The sequence below is a fragment of the Helicoverpa zea genome, chromosome 31 (genome assembly GCF_022581195.2).
Source record: "Helicoverpa zea isolate HzStark_Cry1AcR chromosome 31, ilHelZeax1.1, whole genome shotgun sequence".
NCBI lineage: Eukaryota > Metazoa > Arthropoda > Insecta > Lepidoptera > Noctuidae > Helicoverpa > Helicoverpa zea.
The window spans coordinates 2,184,107-2,199,776 of NC_061482.1; the positions used below are offsets into that span (position 1 = coordinate 2,184,107).

The 15,670-nt window shown below is 36.0% G+C and overlaps 1 protein-coding gene across 1 annotated transcript in view; it reads right to left on the minus strand.

The window, feature by feature from the left end:
- LOC124644741 overlaps positions 1-15,670 on the minus strand; it is a 112,311-nt gene that overhangs the window by 43,296 nt on the left and 53,345 nt on the right. Inside the window, exon 9 of the mRNA XM_047184235.1 lies at positions 1,518-1,660. Coding sequence (XP_047040191.1) covers positions 1,518-1,660 — 143 coding nt within the window. The remainder of the gene's footprint in view (positions 1-1,517; positions 1,661-15,670) is intronic.

The following is a 15,670-nucleotide window of genomic DNA, read 5'->3' on the forward strand; positions in this document are numbered from 1 at the left end:
TGCTAAACCAAAAAAAAAATGGATGCTATTATTAGAAGATTAATGTTTTTATTCACATTTGTTATCACAATTTTTATTTACATACTGCAGCTTATAAAGTGAATGATAAAATTTGGATTTTCATGATAAAATAAATGTAAATACTTTTAAACCATATACATATTTTACTACATACTCGTAATTCAATTCCACGGTTGTCGGGACACCTTTTCACACACGGTCGGTTAGCCCCATGGTAAGTTATTTATTAACTTGTGTTATGGGTGCTAACACAACTGATAAACTACATATAGCTACCTGTATACATATTTATAAATACATATCATAACACCCAGACCACGGCCAACAAGCATGCTCATTACACAAATGTCGACCGAACCGGGAATCGAACCCGGGACCTCAGGTTCGGCGGTCCGGCATGATGACCATTGCGCCATCGAGGTCGATGGCGCAATGGTCATCATGATTTATCATTCACTTCACGATTGATTGATTCCACGGTTGGTAACTAATTGAGAAATTACTAATACATGGTACATTCATTATGCAATTGATATAAGCTTCATTTGGCTTAAGTAAGATGACCTATATGTTTAGACATTATATGCGTTAAGGGGGTGGAAATGGCAAACACTGAAACAGACATTTCTGAAAGTGACATTTTATATGATTTCTACGTAGGTGTAAAATGTGGTTAAGGAGCCATTATATCCTGTAGGTTGAAGTACATTATATTATTATCTGGCACACACATTTTTTTATAATGTACTTTTTCTTCCTGTATATGTGTTTGTCTTGTGTTGTTCTAATAAATCCTCTATTTGTGTTTGCCTTGTGTTGTGCTAATAAATGTTTCTTCTTTCTTTCTAGATATACGTTTATTTCGTTCTACAATCTGATTACCTCGCAGATTCAACTACTTTGTGGTCAGTTTCGCGTTTAGCCAGGTGCAGAATTCCAGTATTTCACACGGAATGATTGCTTATCTATTTATATTGTCTGGGCAACAAGATATCCCTTGATAACCATAATTAGATTCAAATATCATGATATTTACGACCAGAGAGAAGCTTTAGTGAATCTGCCACGCCAGGTTCCGATTCACGCATTTGTGAATGATGGAGAAAAATGCTGTTATCACAGAGGAAGGAAAGATAGCAGTGATGTCATTAGGAAGGTAGGTCAGGCGCATTCTTGTAGGTCAATGGAACGTGCGTTAGGCGTGATCAATTACTAGAACTGCCGAGGGGTTCAGATTCCCTGTCAAATCAAAAGCAATACGGATTCTAAAGAAGGCGTGTAAGTGCGGACCTAGTAACGTTCCTCGACCCTGAACACCCGCATTTTGGCGCGCTACTTTCTTAGGAGATTTTGCGTTATGACATCTCCGCTAGTTGCTAGTGTTCTCTATCGTGTTCACACACCCTTCTCCTATTCCCAATTTCCCACTCCATATTACAACTTCTGTTTACTTTGGGACTAGATAACGCTGTGTCTAAGGCTGTTGTAGAACTTACCCCCCGAGAGTCTCGGAACAGCATGGCCGCATGGTGAGGATCCAGGAAGGCATCCGACCCTCTGTGACGTGCGGTGGGCACATGGCCTAGTGATGACCGACGCTTCTCTGCATCTTGGGATGCCGCTCTCCGGAGTTGGGCTCCTGGGAAAGAAAGAGACAATCATTGAAACAATTGAATAAACCATTTAAACATAAAATCGAAAGTCCGAATTGAGAACCTAATCCTTTTTGGTAAGACGGTTAAAAGAGATTAAAACAAGTATTGATTCTATTGTCCTCAAGGTTTTGCCATTAAAGAGGCCTCAGTCCAGTCGTGGCCAGATCAGCTTTGCTTCGATTGTGTATAGAATGCCTATGATTACGAAGCATGAATATCAGGGAGCTCCGACTAACTCTCCTCAGCAGGTATTTATAAAGTAGTGGGAAGGAACTTATGCTGACATGCAGCCTAGCCAAGATGTATACAATCAAGCGATTCATTGCATTATTTCTCTCTCGCATTTTTTCTACCATTTCAACCAACGTATTTTTCGAATACCTCTAGATAGATACGTAAGTCTAGGAACGAAATCAACAGGCAAACAAAGCAGGTAATATTTCATAGCTAGGATATTGCGTAGTAACGTTTATTCGGCTTGTATTTCACAGCTAGCGGAGCCGATGGCCGTCCATTGAACAAATTGGCTCATACATACGTGGGATGACAGCGGTTATGCCACAATAACTCCCCCAAATTATGCTTTGAATAGATCGTATATTTTTACTATTGCAGCATATTCGATGGTATCGCAAGAATATGAAATTGAGAAGATTTTCACCCGTAACATTTTTCGATTTAAAATTGAACTCTTTAAATGTGTCTTAATTACCGCAATTTATTGACCAATGCATCCTTTAAGATTACTGTTCTTAAGCAGAATGAAGTTGAATCACTGATTACCGTAGTACTTAGCAGCCATTATAAGAGCAATGATCGTGAACATATTACCTATTATGTATATCAACCGAGATTTCAAGGACAATAACAGTCACAGAGGTACTAGGTGTACGTAAGCATACTTTCACTATGTTAAAAGTACCATTAAACTCCGATTGGCGTAAAACCCAGCTGTTAAGAGTAGGTAATCAAAAACGTCATTGACGCTGACGTCATAGAAGTTTAACGACAGCTTTCAAGAAAAGAGTGGTTTTAGGTTTTAAAGTAATTTCTTCCCTCTTTTTATGACGCTAAAAAAAATATAAGTACGTATGGCTTGGCAAGTTGGTTTGTGACACTCCCGTTGTCTTTGTGTGTGTGCGGGGGACAAGACTGTCAATTTAAATATATATAAAAGTGTTATCCTACTCGTATTTAGGTACTATTATTTAGTGCATACTATTGGAGAAGCATAATATTTTAATCTCCAATAGTAGTTAGGTATATGTATACTAAGGCGCGTGGTGATAATCCACCACTGACAGTAATGTCATGTTAACCCCGTTCCCCGCATACGTGTCACCACCCCACTACACGCAGACCGCAGTGTCACTAACGAATTTGTCAAACTTTATTTTCCGTCTATATTAATATATTTTGTGACCTAATTTTAATACTGAATGCATTAACTGATTATTCATAAGACTTCGGACCCATAAACAGTCGATAAGTCTAGGTCGGTTGGATATTGTTATTGTTTTTAAATTACATTACCGTATCGAAACGATTTTATTGCATAACAATATTACTCGGCTACTGTAGCCAGTGATTGATTAGCTAGTTACTTAAGACGCTATTAGCTAAATGAAATAAGTTATTGATTAGATTATCGCAGAAACATGTGTTAAGAGGTAGAGCGGGTCGAGATGAAGGTTGCGTGAGTAATTGGACAATAGATCTTACTTAGAAGATAAATATGCCACCTGAATTAATTTAACACATGTCATTTAAACATGTCTTAAAGCTGAAGAGTTAGTTTCTCAGAAATCGCTGGATCGATTAAAAAAAGGAGTGTTAGCCTTTATCGAGGACTGCCAAGGGCTATTTTTGATGCGTAATAGTAGTGTCCTAGGGACGAGGACAGAACGGCGGGGGATTGTCTTTAAAAACGCTGTAAATTCACATAACATTTTCGTAGCCACCCATATAATACAGAATATCCTTTCATTAATGGGCACGTTACATCAAAAAACGTGACACTCAGAATATTAACAATTCTTCTTAATTACTATTAACCCTTTCAAGGTGACCTTGTCTATTTGACAAATAAGAAAGAGTCACTTCTGTCGCTAGGCACAAAAAAACTGAACGAAGATAAAGGCCCAAGTTTATCGACAACATTTACGTCATTCTTACGTCACTTTGCATGCCGTAACGTGAAACTTATTGAGACACTATAAAAAAAAAACATTATATTTGCAAAAATTTGCAAATAGATGATTTTTGTTTTTCCTTAAAACAATTGTTTACTATAAATCTGAATGTGGAGATTCAAAGATAATATGCCATCGTTAAACAGTATTGTCGATATAATATACTAGCCGTTTTCCCGCGGTTTTACCCACGTCCCGTGGGAACTACTGCCCGTACCCGGATAAAATATAGCCTCAGTGGGGATAATGTAAACTACATACACTACAACCCAACAGTGAAATAATTTTTCAAATCTGTCACCTAGCTTCTGAACCTATTCTTGATAAACAAACAAATCTTTCCTCTTTATAAGTAATATTAGTGTAGATAGAGATTAGAGAGAAGACCCTATTTTTATCTGAATTGTTCCCACAGGGCGAGAGAAAATGCGATTCAAAACAGCTTATATTTTATATGTAGGCATTGAAATATAGTTCAACAGTGGACAAAAGGGAATTTAAAACGCAACAAATGTTGTTTACACAAAGCTGATGTTGACAGAGGGATTACTTTGTTGTCTGCTTAAGTTTGAGGAAAGTAGTCACACACAATATCTGAGTACTTTATCGCCTTATACTTTATTTTATACAATTTTTTATTCTTTTTGGTTTAGTGGATTAGTGACGTGAATATTATGGTTAAATATTGCGTTATAAACAGGCAATGGTGCAGTTCAATGTGGTACAAAAAGGACTTTGAATTTACAGTGATCATTTATTCCTGGGCTGCATATCTTACTCTTGAGAAGTGTATGTTGAACTTTTAATTAAATTGTGTTTCATTTTATTTTTTATAGCAAGAGTCGCTTAGAAGATTTGCTTAGACAAAGTTTCGAAAAGAGCAAAGGTGGGTCGCATCAGTTATAACTATAAAGTTAAGCAAACCACAACCCACCTTGACATGACCACATAGTGATTTGTTATGGTGTTGTGGTTGGTTATGGTTCGGCTATCGTTATTGTTGTCAAAGTCACAGGTTTTTATTTCAAACAGGCCATTAGCAGGCTCTTATGAAACGTCACACTAGTTGCACGGTTCCAAAGAGTTGGTCTCATGTCGAAGAGCTGGCTAGAAATTCCATGGGAAAAAGGTGCTTATTCCTAGTGAAGTAGTTAATTAGCATGCTGATTATACTAGTTATAATATTTATGTCATTGACTCATGGTCCCACACTCGAGTCATTTAATTAGGTCAATTTAATTATATGTTTTAGTGCTAATAGGTTTTGCAGTAAAATCTGGTATACACGGGAAATTAACCATAAAAAGAACCAGTAGTATTTCCAAGTTGTGAAATGCTTATTAATATTAACACTAAATCTTATATTCAAACGTTATATTACTCATTGTTTTTGTTAATAAAATAAAATTAGTAATCCTTCAGACCTTCTTCAAATCTGCCTACGTTTAGCAGTGGACGGCAATTGGCTGATATGATGATAATGATTTTGGCTAAAACTGCGAAAAAAAACTCAGAAAACATTGTATTTCTGATTATCAATGCATCAACATATCAAGTATTGAGGTTTGGGTGCCTCAAGTGCAGTTGACTCGTTAGGTTATCAGCCAGTTATCGCAGTCCTACTATCAAGCCGAGCGTTTCTCAATCGCTGATATGATTAAGAAAAAAATCAATTACTGCATTGTTTCATTGATCAGAACTGTTTATAAATGTGGAAGTAAATTATGGAGGCCTACTTTGGATGGAAACCCTTATTTCTAATGCCAAACCCTGAGCGAATCTATAAATAACTATCTAAATGTCAATTCTTGCATCAGCTGAACTTTAAAAATCTATGATGGTTTCATAATATTATGTAATATGTAAGCTAAAGATGCCCGGCAGGGCAGTAATACCCACAGGACGCGGATAAATCCGCGGAAAATCGACTGGCATAATCTAAAGAACTACTTAATACTTGCATTAATCGAAGTTTTTTGTTAGCTAAACATAAAGACGATAACATTGCTACGTCCAAAAAACGAACATAAACATTCGTCCTTTACACAAGCAAGACGTACCTAAATACAAGTAGGTACTAACCTTACCTAATAAATTCTGAGCAGTCACGACTCGAAACCGGTAGAGGTTAGACCGTACTAATAACACTGAACTCTATTGATAACTAAGCACAAATACGCGATATTGGTCTTTATGTCCCCATAATTGAGGCTATAATCGTATGCGAGCCTTTTATGACCTATTGTCGACGTCTATTGTACTGACAAAGGCTATAAATAGGATTCTATATTAAACCCTTTAAGGATTGCGTCCTTGCTTATTAGGTATGTCCATATTTATAAAGGACGACCCTTTCATAATTTATCTGATAAGACCTTATGTCGGATTTTGTTGAAGAAAATATGTGTCACCTACAGATGTTGGATTTTCTTAAATCGTTTTTTGTATTAACATTAATTGAGTACATAATTGAATGGCGTGATAATTTTTGTTATTGTCAATTGTTTTGAATGCTAGCTGCCAACTGCACATGCCGCGACTTCATAAAATTGGCTGCAGCTGCACTACTGGTTTGTATGTATTTACATGAAACCGTTTTGGATCGAAGCGGCAGCAGATATGAACCGATTTCATGCAGTCGCTGCAAATGCGGTCGGCGTTTGCAGTCGGCTGCTAGTTTTCATAGTGCTCCTTGAAGTTTGTTTACCTAATAACTATTTTAGTATTTTATTTTAGTATACATGACCGTAGGCGAGCAGAGCCGTGATCAAAGATAGTGTAATCCATACTAATGTTATTTCTAACTAATGCGAATATAAATCCAACCAATCCAATCTGTTTGTTAGGTTACTAGAGTACTTATCTATAGGACATATATCTTCGCAATCATATAATTGGACATACATGATCTAGTTCCAAAAATATGACTCGGCTTTATTTTATTATGTTAAATGGGTACTCAAAAAAAGGAATAAATTATTTTCCTTTATCTATGTCCTTCAAAGAAACTGGAAATACATGTGGATATTACCTGCCAGTATTTATTGATGTATAAAGCAGATAGTTTCCTTTGCAGAAAAAAGGAAATTGTCTCATTCAGGTAAAATATAGTTCTCCGTTTCCTCTAACTTACAGTCTATTTTATAAAGGCAAGATTGTTTCTCAAAGTTCACCGGCAGTAACTTGGAAATACATTTCCGATATTCTAATTTAAAGTACAGGAAACAATATTGCCTTGTTGATGACATCGGAAATTGCATTTTACTTGACTCTATTTTTATGAGAAACCTAGGCTTTGGAACTAAAAGAGAGGAAATCGATGCTAGACACAGATATACATACATGCCCACTTCAGCTCACACTTCAGTTTTCGACGCAAAAGGACGTTGGAAATGACTAAATAAAACTGTCAAGAACGCAATAACACCAATATTACGGCCATTACGGTTTTCGGGAAACCGTTATGAAATCTGTCATTTAGTTAATTACCGAAAGCTTCAGGACAATTTTTTGTTTTAATTACCAGTGCGACATCAATGAGAACTCGTACCGATTTTGAGAGGAGAATAAAATCCTAAAAATTCTAATGGCCAATTCATTGACGGAATTGGTCATCTGAATTTGTTTACGTTTCGTTTTACACGTGTATATCACATAACTATGATCGAGTTTAAGTGAATCAGTAAGTATTAATCTCACCTAGATTCCAAACTTTTCTAGTACTTAATAAAAGATTCTTATATTCCGCTCAAAATAAAACAGCAGGTCTGATTACGAATAGTCTTACCTATTAGAAATATCTATAACAATTATTCACAACAACTAACCGAAGTTCCACGGTAAAACCTAGATTTGAAAAGTATTGCATTTCCAACAAGATTGTGGAATCTATAGAGGCTAGTAATTTGATCTCGAGAGCATATTGATTTAATACAGATATTGGATGAACCTTCGTCAATAAGCTGTTATTAAATAAATAAATTAAGAAAAAATAATCTGCTATTTATTCTGTTTCTATAAAAATAAATATGCATTGAAAATTAGAACTAAAATACAATTAAAATATACTGTTACTGCTTATCGTCCCACTGCTGGGTACAGGCCTCCTCTCACACGGAGAAGAATTGAGCATTAATCTAATTGAAATTAAAGAGCATAATTAAAATGTAGCTTATACTAAAATTCCTTTCACAGCAACAAGAAATACTTAGTTCATCTTACAACATAGACATTAACATTATTCATTATAGCTCTCTATGGCATAATGTAGTTAATGATGCAGCCACTTGACAAAGAATACACTAATGTACCTTTTAACCTTATTAATTAGGCAACCGTTACTATATCCAATAACTTTATAATGTCATAGATTGTCTCTCAATTATGTTCATAAATTGGCTAGATTCGATCTGCGAGTCTCGTGTGCATTTTGAAATAGGTGCAGATAAAATATCGTCTTTTTTGTGTTTCTTTATTTGTACAATGCCTTCGACATATTTACAGAAATAAAAAGGAACTAACAATACCTGTGTTTTGTAAACCCATGTTTTAACAAAATAAATTATCTTTTATCTTTATCTTTTACCATGTATCAAAAAAAAAACATCCACATCGCTGTCAGCGGGGATCGGTTCAAAAAGGCAGGCTGCATTACCACGCCGTATGGCAAGAAGACATATCTTAATTAATTTGCACTCAAATAGATAGGAAGACTAGAGTAAAACTAAAAGACCGAAACCAAACTCCCTCTCCAAGGATGGATTCAAAGTCAAAGTCAAAGGATTTATTTGCAAATAACTTGAAAGATATAGAGAACAGAATTTTAATTAGTTCGGTATCCAATCATGCCATAATAAGGATTAGTTTCTCTTCTCATTTAATATTTGTATTTACAATTTTACACAAAGTCACTATATCTTTGATTTTGTAGTTAGTTAATAATTAATATTAGATATAAAATCTTTGCATGCATATCTAATCAATATATACCTGTTAATGTTATGTGTAACTTATATAAAATATTGAATTGATGGATTTATTGCAAGAGAAAGGTGTAAAACAATACTTATAGCAGAAAGAAACGTCAACATCAATCACACATTAATAAACATTGTCTCATCCCACCATCCGAAACGAGCAATCGTACAGAAAAAATAAACTATCAAAAATCTACATTAATAAATCTTTTGCTCATTTTTTCTACTAGATTCTATAAAAAACTATCCGTAAAATAAATATTGCAAAACGAAACTGAAATCGAATCGAATGAAATGTAAATATCGAGACAACCTAAAAAATCCAATCAAATTTTCGGGCAGTCTAAAATAGAACGATTTTATTCTGTGACAGGTACCTTCTATCCGTCCGAATTCTGTGTACCCAGTAACCCATTTAATTGAATCATTAAATTAACCGTTCCCTAATTGATATTCTAAATACGCTTAATTGTCATAGTGGCCTGCTTTTGTCGTATCAGGAATTTGAACACGACTTACATATATTGAAAGAATACTTTGGTCTTCATCGCTCTTAACTCTAAAATATAGCAGTTTTATAGATCAGTCTTGATCAGTCTTACACGAAGCATAGGCCCCAACTTTGTACATACGAGTTCATGATATGCTCTTGATTATCCGAATAAAACCGCAAGAAAACGTTATTTCATCGGGAATAGTCAAGCGATGTAATTTCTCTGTAACAAAGACGCTTTTTCCCTTGAGAAATGCAAAATGCAAAATTATTGAATACAAATTAAATTACTTTTACACCACATCCCAATTAAATTGGCACAAAGCCTTCATTGAGATACAGTAAACAGAATTGAACAGTATTAATGAACGTAACGAAGTATTATTAAAATAGAAAAATTTACTTCATTGGGTATTTCTTTTCTTCCGCTATCATAGTTAATGCACTTTAAATTAACTTGTATTGTATGCGAGAGCACTCTTAGCTTCTTCTAATTAAATACTAAGTAGTATTTAGATTTCATTATAAGCAGAAACTGTTTTAACATTCAGGGAAAACTTGGAATGACACTGAAACTGTCGTAAAAGTACAATGTCGGAGACGTGTATTAATTAAGAACTTTTTGCATATTCAAATCCAATCGTTTGTGACCTCCAATACCAACAGAAACCCAGAAAACTGACAAAAGTAATTAACTCGAATAAATAATTCAAATACATTCTTCGGGAGTTTTGGGAAATTCAATCAAAGGCGTGAAATCGGGGGTGAAAATCGGGTGCCAAGGTGGAAATCGCACGTGAAAACATGAACGTATATTAGGTATACCATTTACATCTATTATACAATTTACGATTCTTGCGAAAATTACTTACAAACTTTGAAACGAAAATTTTGAAAAGGAAAAGAAAATGCTGTTTGCAAAATACAAGGAATTACTCAGTATCGTTATTAGATTTACTTCAAGAAACATCTTGAGGCTTTATAAACTACTATATTTCACGGTGAGGGCACAAAATGACTGCAAATGCCTGGTTAAATGACACCAAGGTTGAGGTAATATATAGCAGTTACATGCACGTACTTTATTAGAATGATTCTATCTTTGTCTTCCTAATTTGTCAGTTGTACGACAATGACAGAGATGCATTATAAAGGTCTAGTTAGCTGGTACAGCAATTTACTTTAATTTACAATATCATTAAGGTATAATAACAACAAAAAAAAATACAAATACCTTTGTGGTCTAGTCGCCTAAGGCTTAAAAGAAAACCACTGGGAAGTTAGAAAAAATAATTAAAAAATTAGAAATAAACAGTTGTTTTAGGGAAACTGACGTTTATGTTATCAATGAACTTAGGCCTAAGTATTCTGATGTCAGTAAACAAGTATTCCTCACATCAGAACGCCAAGTTGCTGAGCATGCATAAGACTACTAACTTTACTAAGAACGGCTGTCAGACTTTCAGGCTCCGACTACCTGTAACTACAGATTACTTAGTAACTACTAACTAACAGACGTATGAGTGACAGCCCAGACCTAGGTAACGAGTGAATGTAGTTCCTAAGTCTGAGAGTAGTTCGAATTGACGAGCAAAGTTACTATTTGGTAGTTTGTGGTAAGAACACGTTAACATAGAACATAGTCTAAGCTATAAACTTTACCTGAGAAAGTATATGCCTTGGAGTAAGTTTTATGCTGACTTTATAGGGGGCATCGTAAACTTATTTTTAAGTAATCTAAAGTAAGTAGGCATTACACATAGTCTAAGCTAGAAACTCTACCTAAGAAAGTATCAAGAAGGCTTGTAGTATGTTTTCGAACCCAGGATAGGTAATCGCATTAATCCAACTGGATTTACGAGGTAAGTAGTTCTATTTATTCTTTCCTATTGCCACCTGACGCCCTCTCTATATCACGTAGTTACCCTGCTATGTGCTACTTATTAAAAATAACTTCGTAAATATTTGCTATAAGAAAGCGATAATATCAGACTATTTCCAGTTTTGCAGTCATTGTCATCGTGGCCTTCGCAGATATCAAGGAAAACGATTGTATGGTATCTTTGTCGATAAGAATACTGAATTCCTGCTTACTATTCTTACTTTCGGAATTGAGGATAGAAATAGTCGTTAAAAAACTGGTTTAGTACATATGTAGACGTATATAATATGTAGTCCCTTTGTACTGTCGGTAGTAAAAAAGGTGTGATATTGACAAAGGTATTCACAATTCCATACCCTTTTGTGGTACACTGGGAGCATTTTTCTTGCGCACGATTCCAGCCGACTTTATAAAGGTGTTCGTTCGAGAAAAGAGTGCGTATATTCTTATTGTAGCTTCATATACCAAAAGCATAACAATTTGAGAATACTGAAGTAGGAAAAAAATCGAAAGAGCTTGTCTTGCTTAAATGACTCTATCCACTCGGTTTTATTATACTTTAGATTTTGAGCGGTATCCTCAGTTAAGCAGTGTGTTGTACCTGAGTTATAATGTGGCCATTCACGACTATGAGTACTAAATATAAAAACTAAGTAAATGGGTTAAGGTCATATCGTAACAAAGTAACTACAACAGCGTCCTTATACATACTTTGTTGACAGATGCCAAGATAACAGTATATACAAGAACCTCAGTGGGCGAGATAGACGGAATCCAGACAGGACATAAGACGAGTTCAGAAGACGTTAAGGTTATCTAACACGTGAATAATGGACAAAGGCTCTATTATTATAAGCTATATTCGTAGGTCTATAATAAATGACTGGATATAATACTGGGATTTGGTAATATTCCCGACAACATTCATTATCTTCTTTGTTCTAAATATCTCATCTGATGAATTATATGGTCGTATTCACGAATAATATTTTGGTAAGCAACAAACACAGTGTTTGAAGCTTGAAGGTGTGTCATTTCACAAAACTATGAGTTCGCGAATATACATACTTAAGTGAAAGATTAATTTTGCCTTGCTATTTCTAATAACTATCAAGTACTGCATAATTTAGATTGGACCAATTAGATACGTCTAGAACCATCTCAAGTCTCTATGTAAGTTGAAATATGGTTCTATCAAATTAATGTTAAAGACAGGATGCCGCTATTATTAAGACGAAGCCTGAGATGACTGCAGATTCTAATTAGAGGTTATTCTGAGTAACAAAGTTAGTATTCTCACTGTGATTCAGTACAATAGGAACGAGCCTTATAATACTGAAGCTTTTGACAGTCCAGTCAGGAACTCAGTGAATTTCAGCCCTTGAAGACAGATTTGCATATTGAGACAAAGACATCGTTTAACGTGACTTTCTTACCTATTTTCATTATTATTTATGCTAACGATATTTTATCGGATCGAACACACATGATGATCTCCTTAAATAAGTTAAAATGACACCACGCATGACAGTCGATAAGAATATATAACCCTGATAAATAATTAATCGGGATTATGATTACCTCATTTAATTTATACGTCATAACTTCTATCTGTAACTCGAAATCTTGGTGTTAATTCATAATCATCGTCAATGGTCCGAGAGTTTATCGATATTGTACCGATAGTCTGTCGAAAAAAATCATTTCGATACACTTTTTTCAGGTACTCTAATATGCGTGCGGTCATTCACAGATGACGTGCAAAGCGCATGGGTGCTCCCATTTTAAAATAAACGCAACGTTGCAACGGCGCCAACTGAATATAATTTGGTATAATAAACGTCATTGAAGGGCACTAATTAGTGTTCCCTATGGTATTGATATTTCTTCTTCAAATATAGAAATTGACAAAGTTAATAGTGAATGAAACGCAGCTTTCCTAACTTTCGACACACACGCTGCAGTGTGTATAAGATGACCTCGATTGAACTGACGGTAGAAATATTAATTGTCAGAGGTTTGAGTTAAAACCTGTTTATTATCAAGAAGCCTATTAAATACTATAATAAAACTAGAAAACTTGTTGATGTTGAAGTTACTCGTTGTTACCGAGAAATCGCAGCTGAATTCAATGAACCAATAATAAAACCAAGCGAATATCAAATGAATGCGTGTCAGTGTTATATTACGTACAACAGCATCATACACACGACCGCAAGAAAGTGTGCTGTGAAAGTTCTATCCGATGCGAATCAGAGCGAGCATGTACAATTAAACAAAAACGAACAAACCTAAATCAGATAACTAATATCTGTATCCTCATAAATAGTAATCTAATGACGTAAGATGAACAAGATGACCTCAAACTACAATAGTAATGGAAGTTGAAGATTTATTTATTTTAAACACGCTCATGCGCTCCGACCGTATAAGAGGATTTTAGTAATGATAATACGCTCCGCGGTCTTTTGTTCATAGTACGTTCCATACTGTGCCTGAGCAATTTAACTTCTAAATGCGATTATGGTTGCAAACATTGTAAGCATTATAGCTAACGTCATTTGAAATCTAAACTGTGAAGCGATGCGAAGCGAAGCGAAATTAAAGCGATGATTAGATACAATACCTTCTCTCAATATTTCATCGAAAATTTGGTAGGTAGCCCCGCAGTCCTCGAGCACTTGTCGCTTTAGAATTTTATGCGTGTGATCACCATCGAGAGACTTGGACCGAGAGCGGAACTCCTCACTGTCCATAGCAGGAGCCTCGTCGGTACTGGTTGCCGGTACAGCGCAAGAGCCTCGGCGACCTTCCCCACTTTCGTGCCGCCAGTGCCCCACTTTTTTCCCAAACGTTCGAATCAAGTCTTGTATCGTATGATGCTTGTGACGATGTCCGCTGCCGTTTGACTCTGACCCTCGCCTTTCATATCTACTATCCTTCACCGCATCTTTATGTTGATCTTTTTCTTTGCAGTGATCTTTACTCCCCGTTATAGTTTCGGCTAACTTTTGAGCAAAACTTTTATTATCATGACGATTCCTATGGCTCAACTTTGAACTGGAAATTTCACCATATCGCTCACATTTACTGTATTCGTTTTCTTGTATATCGTCCATAGCGTCATTAAAAAGTGGTGATACAAAATTTCTATAGTCATTGCGTGGAGTATGATATGTGTTGACGCTGCTGTGATATCGGTCGCCATCGCTTCGCTGTCGTCTGTAGTCTGGATGATGGGTGTAATAGTGCTGCGAGGGGGACCCTCTCTCCATAACATCGCGAATATAACTGGCAAAGTTAGGGTAGCGGTCACGGGGACTATATGCGAATTCATAAGGACTACCAGAACTAGCTCGCGAGCCGGCCGGTGCACCGGAGCCTCTCGGGTGAATTGGAATAGGCCGAGCACCTGACGACGTTGATGACGCGGTGTCGTCATTTAACACACTATGTGAATCAGTTGCACTCAGCCAGCTGTCACTACTGCTGTTGTCCTTGTCCTTCGGCGGAGTGGACTCCCGATGATGTTTATGGAAAAAATGCGAGAATCCGTGCATCTTGAACACTGTCGTCTATTTAAACTCTGTCTCGTAACACCATTTTCCTTGAATATTGATCAGATCTCGGGCTACATCAACAACAACAAAGGATATTAAATTATAAAATATTTGTCGCTTAAATAGGTAACGAGTGGCGTGGCTCCTTCTGGTTTTAATATATTCGAATACGAATTTCGTACATACCTAGAACTGGGTTCATCGTCTGGTATAAAATTAAAATGTTAATAACAAGCTGTCAATAAAATAAATAGAGGTGAAGTATTTTTATCATGCATGACCGACTGAGCGCATCAGCTGTGATACCGATTTGGCGAAAGGGAGATAAAAACAGGTTGTGCGGCTTCGTACGCCTTGCTTAGGGGGAATTGTGATCATGAGGCAAGGCGGGAACGGGAGACCTTGAAACGTAGCGAACGAAACATTTGGGATAGCAGGACGCATGCGTAGGTACATGGGGGGTCACCTTCAATACCGTGCCAAGTAAATTCACCATGGCAGAATTATTGCAGCGCGGACGTGACCGTAGTCACACAGTTACATTACACCGTTAGATTTCGTAAATAATAACTATTGTAAAAACAAGCAAAAAAAGATTTCGCCATAAATTCTTAACTTCAATTTTGGGTTTAACAATTAGTTGGAGACAAAATAATGAATGGCAAAATTGCTTGTATGAAGGTATAATGTGCAGGTAGGAAGGCGTGACGAAACAGCAACGTAAAACCGACCGCCTACCAATGCCTATAACATTATCAGTTATCAGAACTTCAACATTCAAGGTCCGGTAATTTAACCACTTTAGTACATTTTTTCTTTGAAATACAAAGATCCTTATTATAGTTTTTTATCGTAATGTGTCGACTATGGTATCAGTGTATTTTTTTACCG